This window comes from Rhinopithecus bieti, unplaced genomic scaffold, assembly GCF_001698545.2.
Source record: "Rhinopithecus bieti isolate Rb0 unplaced genomic scaffold, ASM169854v2 scaffold_24263, whole genome shotgun sequence".
Lineage (NCBI taxonomy): Eukaryota > Metazoa > Chordata > Mammalia > Primates > Cercopithecidae > Rhinopithecus > Rhinopithecus bieti.
In genome coordinates this window covers 327,768-346,248 of record NW_016811410.1, presented here as the reverse complement: position 1 = coordinate 346,248, position 18,481 = coordinate 327,768, and the positions used below count along the sequence as shown (strand labels likewise).

Sequence of the window (18,481 nt, the reverse complement as noted above, 5' to 3'; positions counted from 1 at the left end):
CCCGTGACACTGACACCCCTCCATGGGGACGGCCGCCTGTGACACCGACACCCCTCCATGGGGACGGCCGCCTGTGACACCGACACCCCTCCATGGGGATGGCCGCCTGTGACACCCCTCCATGGGGACGGCCGCCTGTGACACCGACACCCCTCCATGGGGACGGCCGCCTGTGACACCCCTCCATGGGGACGGCCGCCCGCGACACCCCTCCGTGGGGACGGCCGCCTGTGACACCGACACCCCTCCATGGGGACGGCCGCCCGTGACACCCCTCCATGGGGACGGCCGCCTGTGACACCCCTCCATGGGGACGGCCGCCTGTGACACCCCTCCGTGGGGACGGCCGCCCGCGACACCCCTCCGTGGGGACGGCCACCTGTGACGCCCTCTTCCAAGTTGCCTTGGCTGTGAGCTCGGTTCAGCCTTCATGACAAGCAGGTTTTTGTTGTTGTTGTTGTTGTTTTGTTTTGTTTTTTTTACGGAGTTTCGCTCTTTGCTGCCCAGGCCGGACTGCAGTGGCGCCATCTCGGCTCACTGCAACCTCCACCTCCCAGGCTCAAGCGATTCTCCTGCCTCAGCTTCCCGAGTAGCTGGAATTACAGGCGCACATCACCACGCCCAGTTATTTGTTTTTATTTTTAGTAGAGACAGAGTTTCACTATGTTGGCCAGGCTGGTCTCAATCTCCTGACCTCAGGTGATCCACCTGCCTCAGCCTCCCAAAGTGCTGGGATTACAGGCCTGAGCCACCACGCCCAGCCAACAAGCAGGTTTTTAAAGGCAAACTTCTTCCTCAGTCAGGTGTGGCAGGCCCTGAGGGGGCAGCTGGGTGTCCCCACTCAGATCCAGGCTCGAGTGGGCTGGGCGGCTGCAGAGCCAGTCACCTGGGCTACGCACGATGGGATCCCTGACCCCGACCTCTGTCCTGACACGCCCCAAGCAGCAGCAATAAAGCCCCAAGCAACCTGGGCCTGGGCAGGAGGAGCTGGGCCTGGTGCCAGATACTGGGATCAGCCACTGCAGCTCCCTGAGCACTCTCTCCACAGAGACGGGGACCCAGACATGAGGAGGTAATGCCCACCATCCCTGAGCCCCGATTCCCACCCCACCCAAACCTGGAGGCCTGGCCCTTAGCCAGAGGAGGCCTGGCCATGCTGTGCTAGGGGACCTGGTTCAGGGGAGTGAGTGGGTGGGAGGGAGAAGGTGGGGCCCTCTGAGGGTCTGGGGTCTGCCACCAGGCTCCACCTCTTCTGTGGCTCCAAACGCATGAGACAGTGCCTTGCCCCTTGGTTCCCCTGGCCTGGTGGGGAATCACCCAGGGACCCCACCCAGAACAAGGAAGGGGGTGGTGCCAGGCTGAAACCAGCAGGCCTGTGAGTGCCCAAAAGGAAGGGGGCTGGGGCCAGGGAGTAGCTGTGATTTGGAGCTTAGGGAAGCACCGGGGCTCCTGCTGGACCCTGGAATCAGAGGCTGCCTTCCTTCTGTGGGGGTGTCCCTCTTCCCCTCCTTCTGTGGGGGTCCCCCCGACCCCCTCCTGTGGAGGTGCCCGCCTCCTCTTCCTCCTCCTCTAAGCCAGGGCCCTCCCTGCCCCTCCTCTCCTGGTGTTTCTCCCTTGTAGAGAGGTGGCCTCTGGGTGGCGTGGGGACCCTTTGGTGCCCAGAGCCATTTGCCTGGAGAGGGGACCCTCGGGAGTCCCACAGTCTGGCTCCTTGGCAGTCACCACCGACCATTGTTCTAGGGGCTACCGTGTCCTGAATTCTGGGCCCCCAGGCTGTGTGTCATGGGGGGTGGGCTCCAGGGGTGGCCCAGGCAGCACGGCAGTGGGAGTGGGGTCCAATGCCCGGACAAGAGCCCCTGCCCAGCATCAGAACCAGCTGGGGGTCCTGAGGAGAAGCAGGGCCCCCGAGTCAGACCAGGCCAGGCCTTGACCCCGGGCTGTCTGGGGCATCCCCCCTGAGCTTTGACCTCCCACTGTGGCTGAGTCACCCAGAGAAGGGGCAAAGGTCCCTGTGGAGCTGCAATCCAGGCCTGTAGGGCGTCCCAGACACTGACTCTTCTGCCTCAGCAGAAGTAGCTGGGATTACAGGCTTGTGCCACCACCCCAGCTAAGTGGTTTTTTTTTTGAGACAGTCTCGCTCTGTCACCCAGGCTGGAGTGAGTGCAGTGGCTCGATCTTGGCTCACTGCAACCTCCACCTCCCAGGTTCAAGCGATTCTCTGGCCTCAGCCTCCCAAGTTGCTAGGATTACAGGCACCTGTCACCACGCCTGGTGAATGTTTTTTTTTTTTTTTCGTATTTTTAGTAGAGACGAGGTTTCACCATGTTGGCCAGGCTGGTTCCAAATGCCTAACCTCAAGTGATCTGTTGCCTCAGCCTCCCAAAGTGCTGGGATTACAGGCGTGAGCCACCGTGCCCGGGCAGTTTCGTATTTTCAGTAGAGACAGAGTTTTGCCATGTTGGCCAGGCTGGTTTCAAACTCCTGACCTCAGGTGATCCTCCCACCTCGGCCTCCCAAAGTTCTGGGATTATGGGTGTGAACCACCGCGCCCAGCCCCAGACACCCTTGACTGCAGCCATGCTGAGCCCCGTGCAGACCCAGAGCCTCACCCCACCCTCAAGACCACCCCACCCTGAGAGACCGAAGCCTCCCCAGACAGAAGCCTCCCCCACAGGGGCCTGAAGAGACAAGACTGCACCACACCACACATGCCCGCACACACACACGTGCACACACACACTCCCAAACCCTCACACCACACACACCCGCACACACATGCCCACACACATACACGCCCGTGCACACACATGTGCACACACACACGCCCACACACACTCCCAAACCCTCACACTACACCACACCACATACACCTGCACACACACATGCCCGCACACACACACGTCCGCACACATACACGCCCACACACATACACGTCCACACACACTCCCAAACCCTCACACTCCACACCACATACACCTGCACACACACGCCCGCACACACACGCACCCGCACACACACACGTGCACACACACGCCCGTGCACACACACGCGCCCGCACACACACGTGCACACACACCCGCACACACATGCACCCGCACACACACACGTGCACACACACACTCCCAAACCCTCACATTCTATACCACACACACGCATGCACACAGCACACACCCACCCCCAAACCCTCATGCTCCACACCAGACAACATACGCATCCAACACACACGCACACACGCATACACACAGCACACACCCCCAAACCCCCATGCTCCACACCAGACACAACATACATAGGCATCCAACACACGCCCACACACACGCCCACACACACTCCCAAACCCTCACACTACACCACACCACATACACCTGCACACACACACACGCACACATACCCGCACACACACGTGCACACACACACATCCGCACACACACGCCCACACACACACGTCCACACACTCCCAAACCCTCACACTCCACACCACATACACCTGCACACACACACACACCTGTACACACACGCGCCCGCACACACACTCCCAAACCCTCACACTCTATACCACACACACACACGCATGCACACAGCACACACATCCCCAAACCCTCACACTCCACACACAACATACACATTCATCCACTACACACACACCACACTCCCCAAACATACAGAAGATACATGCATATCTACCAGGCACACGCATGCACACAGCACACACACACACACAAGCCCACACACTCCACACCACACACAACATACACATGCATCCATCACACACACACATAACATACACACAGCACACAGACTCCCAAACCCACACACTCCACACCATGCACAACATACACATCCACCACACACACTCAAGCACACAGTGCACACACACCCGAACATACCACCCACAGCATACATGCACACCCACCATGCACATAGTCCACACCCACAAAACACATGTGCACATACAACATATACGCACACCCCCCACCACATGCACAAACACACACGTCCCGTGTCCAAACAGACCTGACACCCTGCCTGCCTGCCTAACAGTGCTGCCGTGCACCCGAGCCCTCCAGCCGTGGCCCCACAGCTCTGGGACACAGCGGGTGCCCACCTGCAGCAGTGTGTAGCCTCAGGGCTCTGTGGGTGTGGGGCTGTGAGCCCCTGCTGCGCCATACCCTCCCATATCCCAATCTGTGTGCAAGTGTGTTCATGTGTCCCCACGTGGAGGGCGGCAGAAAGGAGCGGCAGAACCTCTGGAGTTTCCGAGCCAACCACCAGTGCCTGCCACAGTGGGGTCCGCCCAGACTGTGGGGAGCCGGGTCTGGGGCTAGGGTTGTGGGCTCTGGCCTGAGCGGGGCTGGAGGCAGGTGGGCCTGGGGCTTCTCCCCGCTCTGTGCCTGTGTGTTGGCCCATGTGAGCAGAGTCCAGTAAAACCACTTGCGCTCCCAAGGAAGAACCCAGCCCAGGCCTCCCAGCTGCTCACTGGGTGCTGCCTGGAGTTCAGGGGAGGCAGGACTGATGGCCAGGGTCGGCCCTTCCCCTACCTCACACTTTCCTCACTGGCCCCCTCAGGGTCCTCATGGTCACCAGCCTGGTGGCTGTGCTGCTGTGGGAGGCAGGTGCGGCCTCAGCACCCAAGGTAGGTGTGAGCCTCTCCCATCTGGCCACCAACTCCAGTTGTCACCTTCTGCCCCCACAGCAGGGGATGTGGCCAAAGGGCCCCTCTTCCGTCTTCAAACCCCAGGCTGGCCTAGGAGACAGGCGTGGGTGTGCTCATGACTCTTGATGCCTGGGCATCTGAGGATGAGGAGAGGGCAGGCTTCCCCTCACTGGGGTCAGATGGACAGGCCTCAGGACACCCAGGTGGTCCCAGGTGGAGAAGGTGGGGCCAGATGACACCCATGTGATCTCAGGTGGACGAGGTGGGCCCGGATAAGCCCATGTGGTCCCAGGTGGAGGAGGTGGGGCCGGATGACACCCAGGTGGTCCCAGGAGGAGGAGATGGTCCCAGATGAACCCAGTGACCCAGGTGGAGGCGGTGGTCCCAGATGAACCCAGTGACCCAGGTGGAGGAGGGCCCGGATGACACCCCTTGATGCTCACCTGGGCCCTGAAGGCCAGAAGTGACTCCATGTGCTGGCAGCTCAGCTGCACTGTCTGTGCTGACAGTGGTGTCCTTGGCTGGGACTATGCCTGGGGACATGCCCTGTTCCCTGGCCCATGTCAAGACCACTCAGTCTTGCACATCTGGGACGGATCAGGAGGAAGGAGGCCCACGCCTTCCTTGACTGGAGACGCAGGAACATGGGCACAGCCTCCCATGGTGCTGGTCCTCCCCTGGGGTCACTGGTCCTCTGCTGGGGTCACTGGGCCTCCACTGAGATCACTGGTCCTCCTCGGGGTCACTGGTCCTCCTCGGGGTCACTGGTCCTCTGCTGGAGTCACTGGGCCTCCCCAGGGTCACTGGTCCTCCGCGGGGTCACTGGGCCTCCACTGAGATCACTGGTCCTCCCCAGGGTCACTGGTCCTCCCCGGGGTCACTGGTCCTCCCCAGGGTCACTGGTCCTCCCCGGGGTCACTGGGCCTCCCTGGGGTCACTGGTCCTCCGCTGGGGTCACTGGGCCTCCACTGAGATCACTGATCCTCCCCAGGGTCACTGGTCCTCCCCGGGGTCACTGGTCCTCCCCAGGGTCACTGGGCCTTCCCGGGGTCACTGGGCCTCCGCTGGGGTCACTGGTCCTCCCCAGGGTCACTGGTCCTCTGCTGGGGTCACTGGGCCTCTCCGGGGTCACTGGTCCTCCGCTGGGGTCACTGGTCCTCCGCTGGGGTCACCTGCTTTGCTCTCCTGTTTGTCCTTTGCCCCACTGAGGGTGGCTGGGCTCGGAGCAGCTGACCACCTTCTCTAGGCACCTGCCAGGGAGGAGACACAGCCCCCACCAGTCACCGCAGAAACAGCCAGTGCGCTGACAGCTGGGGTGGGGAGTGCTAGGTCGGGGATATCGTGCCAGGTTACATCCCAGTCCTGTGCCGCCCCAGGCCCGGCCAGAATTCCAGGCCAGCTGGTCATCTGGGCACAGGCCAGCAGCCTCACTCCTGGCTTGCAATCCTGACACCCGAGAGTGGTACACCCACTAGAGACGCTCGGGCTGTGCCAAGCTGGCCCTGTCCCCACCCCCTGCAGCCCCAGGTGGGCCTCGGAGCAGCCTCTCCCTAGGTGTCCTCCATCCGTGTGGACTGTGGCTGAGCCCACACCTGTGACTCTCCCCCAGGTCCCTATCAAGGTCCAAGTCAAACACCAGTCCTCAGAGCAGGAGGCAGAGAAGTAAGTCCCCCCAGGCCCACCTGCCCATCCACACCCCCGCCATTCCCTGAAGCTACAGCTGGTTCTTCTGGGCCCTTCCTGAACCTGGAGTGCACGAGAAGGATGCAGAGGGGAACCCTGTCCAGCAGCTTTCGGAAGGAGGCGGCACTCCAGCCTCATGGGGATCTGTCAACAGCCCCTGCGTAGGGAGAAGGGAGTACAGCCGGAGGGCTTGGGGCTCCCGGGCGTCCCCCTACTCAGCTTCCCCACGGCCTCCAGGGCAGCTTGTACCCCACGGCCGGTGGCTGCAGCCAGAGCGGCTCAGTCTTGGCTCCTGAGGTTTCCCCACATCCTTGCCCTTGGGACGCTGCTCAACCAAGGCTCTGACCACTGCCCCCACCCAGTGGCCCAGGGACATGGTGTGGAAGCCTGGCCGGGAGCACTGTGGGGCCACTCATCACTGTGGCTCTTGAGAGAGGGGCTTGTCCTGGGGCTGCTGGTGGTGGGGGCTGGAGTGGCTGTCCCGGGATGGTGGGCACCCTCCTGCGGGGGGTTCTGCCCCCCTCCCCCACCTGCATGTGGACAAGACCGAACTGTGCCCGCAGGGCCTGGGGCACCCGTGTGGTGGAGCCTCCAGAGAAGGACGACCAGCTGGTGGGGCTGCTCCCTGTCCCGAAGCCGGAGCTCTTGACTGCCGAGAAGTCACCAGGGCAGGGCAGGGGCCCCATCCTTCCAGGTGGGCACGAGGCCACAGCAGCAAAGCCTGCTTGTGGGGTTGGCTTGGACAGACCAAGGGTCTCGGGAGAGAAACTGAGGCTATCCCTTCATCTGCTTGTCCCTAGGCATCAAGGCCTGGGTGGAGACCGAGGACATCCTGGGCCATGTCCTAAGCTCCCAGCAGGGTCCTGAGCCCGACCATGACAGCCTGCACCACCCTCCGCCCGAGGAGGACCAGGGCGAGGAGGGGCCTCGGTTGTGGGTGACGCCAAGTCGCCAGGTGCTCCGGGGACCGGAGGAAGACCAAGACCACATCTACCACCCCCAGTAGGGCTCCAGGGGCCATCACTGCCCCTCCCTGTCCCACGGCCCAGGCTGTTGGGACGAACCCTTCCTACCCTCCCCCGCCAGAGCAAATAAACCCCAGCAGGCCGGGTGCGGTGGCTCAGGCCTGTAATCCCAGCACTTCTGGAGGCTGAGGCAGGCGGATCACCCGAAACCAGGAGCTCCAGACCAGCCTGGGCAACATGGTGAAATCCCGTCTCTACTAAAAATACAAAAATTAGCCGGGTGTGGTGCCAGGTGCCTGTAATCCCAGCTACTTGGGAGGCTGAGGCAGGAGAACCGCTTGAATCTGGGAGGTGGAGGTTGCACTGAGCTGAGATCGCGCCTTGCACTCCAGGCTGGGCAACAGAGCAAGACTTCGTCTCAAAAAAATAAATAATAAATAATAAACCCCTGCAAACAGGCAGGAGGCCACATGTCCTGGAAGACCGGTGACCGGGGCCCAGCCTGCTCTGCCTAGGAGAATTAATTAAGGGCTGCACAAGGCCCAGGTGACCCTTGGCTCCCAGAACGTTGCACTACCCCCAGGCCCCTCTCCTTGTATACCGGGATGCTGAGGGGTGTGGCAGCAGTTCGGGGCTGGGACCAGAGGGCACCCATGGGACCAGTCTCAGCCGAGAAACAGAACTCACCCCGGGCTCCCCACAGCAGGGGCCTGAGACAGGGACAGGGAGGAGGGAGGCCGAGTGCCTGGGGCTCAGGGCCCAGCTGGACGGATGGGCATGTGCTCAGGTGGAAAGTGCACAGGTCTCAGGTGAGGGGGGTAGACCCAGGCTCAGGACATGGTCTTTCTGCTCTCCTGACGTTCTGTGCAGCTCCCACTCTGGATGCCCATCCTGCCCTGCCTGGTCCAGCAGGCCCAATGCTGCGGCGCAGGTCCAGGCTGCTGGAGTCACTCACACATCACGTGTCCTGGGCACATGCAAATATGGGTGGGGTTCCTGTGTGGCGACCTCATCCCTATGGTAAGAGAGAAGCACCTGGTGCCAAGCCTGGGGCTGAGCCACACACATTTGCCAGCTCCAGCAGCTAAGACACAACAGAGCAAGGGAGAGAGGCCACCCATCCCTCCATCCTGCTGTGCTCAGCCCTTGTGCGGCTACTCAGGGGGCCGAGGGTTTGCTCAGGTGCGGAAGAGCTCCCTGCACCGCCGGCAAGTCCCCCGCTCTCCCAGGACACAAACGGCTGAGAGTAACTGCCCAAGGGTGCCCCACGGCGTCCCACAATGTAAGAGCTGTTACCCTGGCTTACGGATGAGCTGGAGAGGCCAGTGACCTTTGAGGTTCTGTCCTGAAAGGGCCAGAGCTGGGCTCCCAGTTTCCCTCTTGGCAGCCTCCCCTGTCATCCTGATAAGAACAGGGCGGAGGTTTGGGCAGCTCCTTCCCCACTCCCTGGGCCCCAGGCAGGTAGAAGACCCTGGATCTCCGGGATTGCAGGAGGGTCTGGCCCTAGACAGCCCAAGCTGGTGTTTGTGGCTTTTTTTTTTTTTTTTTTTTTTAAAGCTATCTTGATTTTATTTTGTTTTTCCCATTACTTTGTTTTTTCTCATGATTTGATTAGTTTGCTCATATATGGTTTCATTTATATAAAACGCTAGAGAGGGCACACTAGCCCCAGAGGCCCATCTGCGGGGCTGAAACGGGATGGGCGAGGGTGCGTGCAATCAGCTCGCACACTTCTGATGTCAGACCACAACGTGGCCGTGGGGTCTGGAGATGGGCAGTGACTGGCCAGGCAAGTGCGAGGCCCATGGGGCCAAGGCTGACCTCTAGTGAGCACGGAGAAGGCCGTGGCTGCCATCTGGGGGCAGCAGGCGGACAGGTCCCCAAAGTCTACAGCCAACCCCAGACAGGATCCCTTCTCCAGACTTGGAGCCAGATCTCAGCTGGGGCAGGGGGGGGCTTGCCTGCACTCCCAAGATTCTCCTGTGGTCCGGAGTGTGGGTCTAGGACCCTGGGACTTGCCCCCTGGAACCCCGGGGACACCAGCCCCTGGCCCTGGGGGAGCCCCTGTCATCCCCACTCCTGCCCTTGGTCCCTCAAACTCCAGCCCTGCCCCATCTTCCTCCTGTACCTGTGTCACTGAGGCAAGTTCTGGGGAGAGGCCCAGGGTCTGGAAAGTGGCTGGTGGTTATTCTTCCCCATCCTTGGAGACCAGTCCAAGCATCCCATAGGGAAGCCTCCCAGGCACCCCCTTTCAGGAGCCCCCTGCATCCCATCCCATCTCTGCCCGGCACTGGGCTCCAAATGACCTCGTGTCCTTTACCTCCCCTGCCTGCCAGGGCAAGTGAGGCTTCCAGCAGGCAGCCACCTACTGCCACAAGCACAGGGCATGGCCCACACCCAGGCCCCTCCAGCCGGCACCTCCCTCAACAGAGCTCCCCCAGTTCCTCCTGAAGTGTCCAGGCCAGCCCCTGCCACCTGCCCTCCTGCTGGGCGGAAAGAATGGACCCGGGTGAAGAACCCCTTAGTGTCCACAGCCCAGAGGCTGTGGCAGAAGCCTACCCCTCTCAAGGCCTCCAGGGAAGCCACTGCCACCACTCCAGCCCTCGGTGTCCCCAGGGCCCAGGCACCCACCCAGACCCCAGGGCCCCAGGCCTGATTTCCCACTCAAGGTTTTGTCAAGGGTACATGGGGGGCCCTCTCTGGAGCCAGCAGCCTCCCTTGAGCTCAGTACCAAACAAGCCTGAGTGACAACAGAGCTGGAATTGAAACCTTTAGACTGAACGTTTACCGGCGACTACATTTTTCCATCATTTTCACAAATCAGGGACATTTGTACCAATTGGCTGCCGGGCCCCTACAGCCCTGGCCAGGCAGGGCCCACCCCAAGACTGCCAGCCCCCTAGAGCCCTGGCCAGGGCCCAGGTCTGGGGCTGCCGCTGGGAGGCCTGTTGTGAGTGGTGGTACCGGAGCTCAGGGTGCCCCCAATTCCTCTTCTATCCCAGGTGGTCTTCACCAGGCCTACAGCAGGGGGCTGAGGGCAAGCACCCCCTTCTTGAGGATGAGGTTTCCGTAGAGGGCTGTCTCCCTGCAGAGGAGCCAAGCCCAGCACTGAGCTGGGCTGCAGGGCCAGGGTGCGGAGACCCTGCTCCAGCCTCTGGGGGACGGAGCAGACCCTGTCCACCTTCACCCACTTGAGGCTCAGGCAAATGGGGACCCTGCTCCCCAAATTCCTCCCTGGTCTCTCCACTCTGTGGGACATCTAGCCTCAGCCAGGCAGAAGCTGAGAAGAGGGTAGGAGCAGCTCCTGAGGCCCCAGTGGGGATGGGGACAGCTCCTGGGGCTCTGGTGGGGACGGGGGCAGCTCCTGAGGGCCCGGTGGGGACGAGGGCAGCTCCTGAGGGCCCGGTGGGGACGGGGGCAGCTCCTAGGGCCCCGGTGGGGACGAAGGCAGCTCCTGAGGGCCCGGTGGGGACGGGGACAGGTCAGAGTCAGCTGGAACTCACCCCGTTGCCACAACAGCAAAAGCCTTCTTAGCCCGCTCATAAAACTCAAACCTCTCTAACTTTGCCAGGGCTCTCTGGAAGACAAAATGGCAGAGTTGGAGGAAACCCTGCCCAGAAACCCTCATGGGCCAGCCCTGGACTCCCCAGGGCCCCAGGCAGGGAGGGCACCAGGGAGTGGGGCCCCTGAGTTCCATTTGTTGGGCTCTCCCTCTGCAGGGGCCCCAGGGTCACTCAGCCTCTGGCTCCCAAGGCCTAGGACGGGGGGCCCCGGACATTGTGGATGAGGAACCTGCCATGCTTGGTTTCTGCCTGGCCTGGGACCACCCAGCCAGCTCAGCAGACTGTCAAGCCCCTGCCAGCTGTCCTAGGGGGTCCCCTGCCCAGGACGAGAGCCCCTGGCCTCCCCTTATGGAGGCCCTGCCCGAGACCTGCCAGTGGGTTGCCCGGGACAGTGGGCCTGTCCCCTTGCAGGGCAAGGTGAGGAGGGGGCTAGGCCTCTGACCAACCATAGCCAGGATGGGGCGAGAGACCTGGGACCAGGGGGTACTCCCCCAGGGGAGACTGAGGAGGTGGAGGCCAGGCATCCTGAGTCCTCCAGGCTTCACTCACAGGCTGTGGTGGGTGAGGACCCCTCCCACCTCGCCCTGGCAGGTCAGGATCCTGGGCGGGGTTGGGGGGCAGGTGGAAAGCTCGGGGGCAGAGGAAGAGGGGCCACACTGCCCATGTGCACCTCTCCCACCCGGCTGGTGAGGGAGCGCCTGGTAGTCCGGGGTTCTTAGGGTGATGGAAGGGAGACCGCTTGAGGACAGAGCTTGGGACCCTGTCTTTGGCTCCCACTGAGCCTCCAGGAGACAGAGGGTCCCTGGCCCTTTCCCCACAGTTGGGGCTGCAGGCTCACCGTGCAGCCGGCCCTGTGTAGGATGGACTCGTACTCCGTCCACACCGGGGTCTGCAGGCCCCTCTCCTTGTCGCTGGGCACCAGCTCCATGACTGCAGCCTAGAGGGAGGGGTCAGCTCTGGGGCCCTGGGTGCTGCCAGCCTTCCTGGTCAGGTGACCACTCAGGACTCCCCTGGTGAGGACCAGGGCCCCTTGGGGACACATGGCTTCTCCCCCCCACCCCAAGGCAGGTGGGCCCTATGAAGCCCGCAAAAGGGGAAACCGAGGCACGGAGCAGCAGGGTGCAGGGGCGACTCAGCCCTCACCGGACTCTCCACATAGGTGTCCAGGGGGAGCAGCTTCAGCAGGGCCTCCAGGAGCGGCGGGATGCCCAGGCCTGGAGGGCAGAGGGGGCGGCATTCAGTCTCCAGCCCGCCTGCTCGCCTGCACCCTCCACACCGCAAGCAGGGACTTGGGGCCACGACAGGCCACAGAGGAGCCTCAGAGCCAGGAGCACTGCTCACCCGCCCGCCCTGCCCTGGGGGACCTGGGGCTCGCTCACCGTCTGCACGGATCTCCAGGGGCCCACACTGGCAGATGGAGGAGGCCGGGAAGTTCAAGTCCGCAAGAACTAAACAGCCCGGAGGAGAGCGCGTGGTCAGCACCTATCCCTGGCCTCGGGGTCGGCGCCGCCCATCCTCCCACCCAGTCGCGGCGCCAGATCGTGGCCACAAGGGGTCTCAGGTCGGCCGGTTGGGCGCCCCCACCGCCGCCGGCCGCAGTCAGTCTGCAGGGCTGGAAGCCAGGCGGGGAGGTGGGGAGGGCAAGGTCCCTGCCTGGGAGGCGGAGAGGCGTCAACAGCTCGCTGCCCGCCAGGCTGTCGGGTGCTGCCCAGGCCAGGGGGCCGACCCGGACCCGGCCGCCTCCCCAGGGGCCAGAGGACGCGCAGCCGCCCGCGATGCCCAGACCAGGCCCCGGCCACCCAGCCCCTGTCCCGGGACCCCAGGCCCCAGGAGAAGAAAAAGCGCTGAACCCTCGGGGGCAGCCCAGACGCGGCGGCTCCGGGGCCGTCTGGGGAGGGACTGGGGAGAAGCTCCGGCCTGCCCCGCCCAGAGCCCCACGAGGTCGCGGTTCCCTAAAGGACGCGGGGGAAGCCAGGGAGGCCCGAGCGACGCCCCCACCCCAGGACCCCGCCCTGCTAGGCCCGGGGGTCCGCGCGCAAGCCTCGCCCGCCTGCCTCCCCCGGGGTGGTCCCCGAGGCCCCGGCCCGCTGCGCTCACCGATCTCGTCCCCGTGCCCCATCCGCGCCAGCGCGTAGAGCAGCTCGGGGGACAGCAGCGCGGGGACACCCTTCAGCGCCACCATGGCCCGGCAGACGGGCGGGCGCGGCCTGGGGCAGGCGGGACCTTACGGGGAGGGCGGGGCCTGGGGCAGGGCGGGGCCTTACGGGGAGGGCGGGGCCTGGGGCGGGGCCTTACGGGGAGGGCGGGGCTTACGGGCCGGGGCGGGGCTTTACACCGAGGGCGGGGTTTGTGGGGAGGACGGGGCTTTTGGGTCCCGGGCTTGGGGCTTGGGGATCCGCTGGGGCTAGGGTTCGGGGTTGGGGTCCGCTTAACGGCTCTCGGAAGGGCGGGGAGCCCCGGGAACTGGGGACGCTCGGGCTGAGTCGGGACGTGGGGGCAATACCCACCCAACCCACGGGCGCCTCGCCAGGTCCGAGACTGGGCGCCCGCGCGCTGTGGCCGGGGCTCCCCAGTGTCCCTACCCGAGCTTCCCACCTCGGGCTCCCTCAGGCAGAAGGGGTTCAACCGCCGCCCTCTGCAGCCTCCCCTCATGAGGGTCTCTGCCCTCTGACCACGTCGTGCTGCCCTTAGGCCTGGCAGAATGGCCGGAGCGCACCGGGTCCCTGGGGTCACTAGGGCAGGCAGCAGGACCCAGGCCTTCAGCCCACGCTCCTGAGGGGCCGGGAGCACGGGACACGGGAGCTGGGACATTAGACCCCCTGGAGGGGGTCCAGGAGGGCAGCCAGGCCCAGCTTCCAGGTTCGGCCGCGAGTGCCGGGACACCTAAGGGTCCTCCGGTGTCAGCGGCCTGCAACCCCCTTCCCAGGATGGCGGCGTCCTGACCTTTGGCTGGGCTCAGGCTGGCCGGGCCCTCCCTCCGCGGAGCCATCTTCTTTGACCTGATTCCCAGCTGGACGCTAGCTGTGGGGCCAGCTGTGTGGCCCTGGCCCTCAGCCCTGAGGTGACACAAATGCTCCGAGGCCTGGCGGCTCCTAAAAAGTTCTGAAAATCAATCTGTATGTGAAAAATGACAAAGCTGCCTCAGAAAACCCAGAGGAAACAGGTGTCTCCATGTTGAACTGCTTGGCCCTAGGAGCCTGTCCCCATGGGAAGTGGCCTGGGCTGCGTCGGAAAAGCCTGGTGGGGCCACCCAGGCTGGCACCCAGCAGCACCTGAACAGCTGGCCCTGGGCTGGCCGCTCGGGCAGAGAGAAGACTGGGGCTACCCAGGGCCTGCCGATGAGGGGCGGCTTTGCACCTAGGCCACCGGGGTTCGGAGCTGTCCCTGGGCAGTTTCTACTCCAACCTCTAAGTGGAGAGTCACCATTTACCCAAATATACAAGGGCAAGCCGGTTTTACAGAGATGGGCAAGGAAGTTTTCAGCTTCAAAACCAAATCAGGCCGGGCACGGTGACTCAACACCTGTAATCCCAGCACTTCAGGAGGCTGAGGCGGGTGGATCACCTGAGGTCAGGGGTTGGAGACCAGCCTGGCCAACATGGTGAAACCCCATCTCTTCAAAATATACAAAAATTATCCGGGTGTGGTGACTGGGCCTGTAATCCCGGCTACTTGGGAGGCTGAGGCACGAGAATCGCTTGAACCCGGGGGGGGTGGAGGGTGCAGTGAGCTGAGATCACTCCACTGCTCTCCAGCCCGGGTGACAGAGACAGACTCTGTCTCAAAAAAAACCAAAACAAACAAACAAAAAACACCTAATCAAACCCCAAGCAATATTGGGGCCAGAGGTCAACTAGCTCAGGAGTGGAAGCCTCACTCTGCATTTGGGGTTCCCCTGCGTGGGACAGTGGCACCCTTCCCTCCAGGCTCCCTGGGGCCAGCATGAAGACAAGGTCCATTCCTTAGCCTAAGGGTTGGGCGCCTGTCCCTGCCAAGCTCTGGAACCAGATAACTAAGATGCAGACCTCTGAGATGCGGCTTCCATGCTGGGCCCTTTCTTGGCTTCAGCCAAGCGTGGCTGACACAGGTATGAACACGAGGCTGTAACCGGCCCTACAGATCTCTGGGGTTCCATTGCTTGAAATCAAATTATGGAGGCTCACCCCAGTGCACATGAAAAATTAAACGGAGTGGATTTTCTCAATGTTCAGGCTTCCTCCCTTGGATACTTGGACATTTGGTGCCTATCTATCTCTGCGTGTTTACTCCAGGCTCCAGGGCCAGTGGTTCATGACCTGCAAGAACCTCCATATGCTTCACTCCAGTAAGTGAGCAGGTTCCAGGTTCCCTACCCTGAGGGAAGAGCCTGTTCTGCCCTGTTGGACCTGATTCAAACTCCTTTTGTACCTATTTCAGTATTTGTCAAACAGTCCCAGATCCCAAAACTTATCTGAAAAGAACATCTGCCTGTTTGAAGGTAAACTGCATGAGAACTCCCACCTGCCCTGGCAGAGGCAAGATAAACCTGCTCCACCCTAAAGGCAGCTCTGAACTAGTGGACTCCAATCATGGCACATAGGAGGACAGACGGCGTGGGTGGCAGTGCAGAGCCAATGCTTGCAAGGCGAGCGGTCGCAGAGCACGCGTGTGCCCATTTTGCGTATAAATGTAATCAGACACACGGGCATGGCACCTGCAGCATTCAGGGAGCCAGAGATCAGCAAAGGTCACCGTGCTTCTTGATGCAGGTGAACCTGTCCTTGGTATTCAGCCCAAGAACTCAGGGGTGGGGGCTCACACACTCTGCCCACCCAGCCCAAGGCCATGACCACAATCTAGGCCACTACCCACACCGAGCTGCGGAGTCAAGTGGAGGAGACACCTGCGAACGCTCTCTAGAGTCTGCACTGAGCTAGGGGGCAGGTGGGCTTCCCTGGGGGAAATATCTAGAACCATAGGCATGATGACATGTCCACAGTATGAAACACCAGGGCCACTAAAAAGAACATTATAGGATCGTCATTCAGTGAAAAAAATCAAATAGTGAAACACGCCACAACAGGCACAAACCTTCTGGACAGTATGTGCCTTAGCTTGGGCTGCTGTGATGCAGCGGCATGGTCTGGGTGGCTGATAAACACTGACTTTCCACAGTTCTGGAGGCCACGGCTCCAGGCAGGTTCAGTGTGTGATGAGGCCCACCATGGTTCACAGACAGCACCTTCCCACTGAGCACTCACATGGTGCGAGGGGCAAAAGAGTGCCCTCGGGGCTCTTCTAAGGGCAATAATCCCACTGGAAGACCACTGCCCTCTCATAAGGCACTAATCCCAGTCAAGGAGCTCCGCCCCCTCATAGGGCACTAATCCCACTCGAGGAGCTCCGCCCCCTCACAGAACACTAATCCCACTGGAGGGGCTCCGCCCCTCATAGACCACTAATTTCACTGGAGCTCTGCCCCTCATAGGGCACTAATCCCACTGGAGGAGCTCTGCCCCCTCATAGGGCACTAATCCCACTGGAGGAGCTCCGCCCCCTCATAGGGAACTAATCCCACTGGTGGAGCTCCGCCCTCATGACTAGTCACTGCCCAAAGTCCTCCCTCCTAAAGCAGTCACAGTAGGGGTTAGGATTTCAACCCAGGGATCTGGGGTGGGGCTGAAACGAGCCTGACCCAAAGGGACAAATGGAGGTCCCTCCATAGAGACAGGAAGTAGAAGCATGGGTGCCAGGAGCTGGAGGGAAGCAGAAAAGGGGTTATTGTTTAATGGGGACAGTTTGCGTTTGGGAAAATGAAAGCTTTCTTGGATAGACAGTAATGGCTGCACAAGGAGAATGTACTTAATGTCGCTGAAATGTGGACTTAAAATGGTTCAGACCAGCCTGGGCAACACAGGGAGACCCCATGTCTACAAAAGATAGATTTTAAAAGTTAGCTGGGTGTGGTAGTGCAGGCCTGTGGTCCCAGCTACTTGGGAGCGGGGAGGATCACTTGAGCCCAGGAGATTCAGGCTGCAGTAAGCTGTGATTGACCATGGCAAGACAATGGTTAAAATGGTCAAGTTTACGTCATGTGCTACCACAACAGAGAAGCAGTGAAACTGAACAAAGAGCTCCTTATGACAGAAGTACAAAGAAAACAGGGTGGGCTCTCATGAGGAAAGGGCTCTACGTAACTGGGCATGGAAGAAAACCACAGTCCATGCCTGTGCACGTGTGCAGGGGTGTGTGGTGTGTGCACAGAAGTCTCTAGGAAGCCACAAGCCCAGCTGTTCACAGTGGATACCCAGGAAGTATGATGTGGGGCGACTTACTATACAAATCTTTTTTCTTTGAATGTTGTTCCTTACAGTAAAAAAACAAAAAAGTTTAAAAAAAAACAACTAACATGACAGAATACTCATCCAGACATGACCTACAAGGCGTGGTGTCACCTGAATCGCTGTCACTTTAATCAGCAGAGCATCTGTGTGAAGGCAGCAGACAGTGTTTCCCTCAGAGCAGCCCCACTCTCCAGCGGCAGGGACACAAGGACCCGCAGGCCCTGCTTTCCGCCCAAGCACAGCATGCCCAGAGGGACCAGCAGGGGCTCCTCAGCAGAATCTTAAGATTGAGAAGAAGGTGCTCCAATCAGACGTGAACACGGACCCTCACAGGCTGGGTGAAGAAGGCTGTCATGCCGTGAGAGCTCGGGCCGCGACCACGCAGCTGTCAGAGAGAAACTGCGCACCACGGACACTGCTCTCGAAAAGAGGATGATTTACTTGCTTCTAAAACTGACAGGCTGCGCCTGTCCTCCCCAGAGGTGTGGGGCACGGGCAGCCGGGCCTCACTGGTCTTTGCCCAGAGGTGTGGGGCACGGGCAGCTGGGCCTCAGTGGTCTTTGCCCAGAGGTGTGGGGCACGGGCAGCCGGGCCTCAGTGGTCTTTGAAGTTGGCTTTTCTCTTTTCCACGAACGCGGTCATCCCTTCTTTCCGGTCATCCTGGTAGGAAAAGGGGCAGAAACAGAGCTGGACACGCGGTCTCCTCACAGAGCCTGATGCCAATGTCCGCCTGTGTCTCCCTGGTCCTGCCTCACTCCTCATGCTCACAGGGGCCCAGGGGGCCAGGGAGGGGACTCAGCGGCAGGAACACCTGCCCAAGCAGAGCTGGGCCTGGGCGCGGGGATTTTCACGGCCTCTCTACCAGTCTAGGTGATGCTCATTCAGGAGCTTGTGTGTCAAACAAGCTCACACCTAAAAAGCCTCAGACGCACCTGTATGGGCCACTCGCCAGGTCATCAGGTGGACGACGGACCACCTGTATCAGGGGCTACCCTGTGTCGGAGCAGGACATGAGAACTCAATTCTGCATCTGCTTTTCTCAAGTCGTGTGCAAGTGTCCCCAGGCGAGCACGCATCTGTACCCCTTCCTCAAGTGCCCAAACCACTTTTAATTTTACCGAACAATTAAAATGAGGCGCCCGGCCTCATTTTTTAAAAAAGTCTTTTTTTTGAGACGGGGTCTTGCTTTGACCAGTTGGATTCGAACAACCTGCCTCAGCCTCCCAGGAAGCTGGGACTATGGATGCATGACACCCACCTGAAACCGCATTTTTTTTTTTTTTTTTTTTTTTT

The 18,481-nt window shown here is 61.2% G+C and overlaps 3 protein-coding genes across 4 annotated transcripts in view; 1 reads left to right on the top strand and 2 right to left on the bottom strand.

Annotated features, from left to right (window-relative positions):
- Positions 1-713: 713 nt before the first annotated feature.
- Positions 714-7,583, top strand: PRAP1 (proline rich acidic protein 1). The gene is made up of 5 exons (XM_017893813.1): positions 714-1,072; positions 4,567-4,633; positions 6,264-6,316; positions 6,901-7,031; positions 7,138-7,583. Exons 1-5 carry the CDS (start codon positions 1,065-1,067, stop codon positions 7,341-7,343), a joined length of 465 nt encoding a protein of 154 aa, XP_017749302.1. The 5' UTR covers positions 714-1,064; the 3' UTR covers positions 7,344-7,583.
- A 2,481-nt stretch (positions 7,584-10,064) lies between these two features.
- On the bottom strand, positions 10,065-13,908 carry FUOM (fucose mutarotase). 2 transcript variants are annotated; one of them, XM_017893811.1, is made up of 6 exons: positions 13,809-13,908; positions 12,245-12,313; positions 12,009-12,079; positions 11,704-11,802; positions 10,806-10,879; positions 10,065-10,387 (listed from the first exon to the last, which is right to left on the bottom strand). In XM_017893811.1, exons 1-6 carry the CDS (start codon positions 13,852-13,854, stop codon positions 10,321-10,323), a joined length of 426 nt encoding a protein of 141 aa, XP_017749300.1. In that variant the 5' UTR covers positions 13,855-13,908; the 3' UTR covers positions 10,065-10,320. The 2 variants fall into 2 exon arrangements, with proteins under 2 accessions (XP_017749300.1, XP_017749299.1); XM_017893810.1 differs by lacking the exon at positions 13,809-13,908 and adding an exon at positions 12,963-13,087.
- Positions 13,909-17,290: 3,382 nt separating this feature from the next.
- The window catches only part of ECHS1 (enoyl-CoA hydratase, short chain 1), a gene marked incomplete at its 5' end in the record, with an annotated part of 10,471 nt that continues 9,280 nt past the window's right edge, over positions 17,291-18,481 (bottom strand). The window contains one exon of the mRNA XM_017893809.1: positions 17,291-17,848. Coding sequence (XP_017749298.1) covers positions 17,783-17,848 — 66 coding nt within the window. The remainder of the gene's footprint in view (positions 17,849-18,481) is intronic.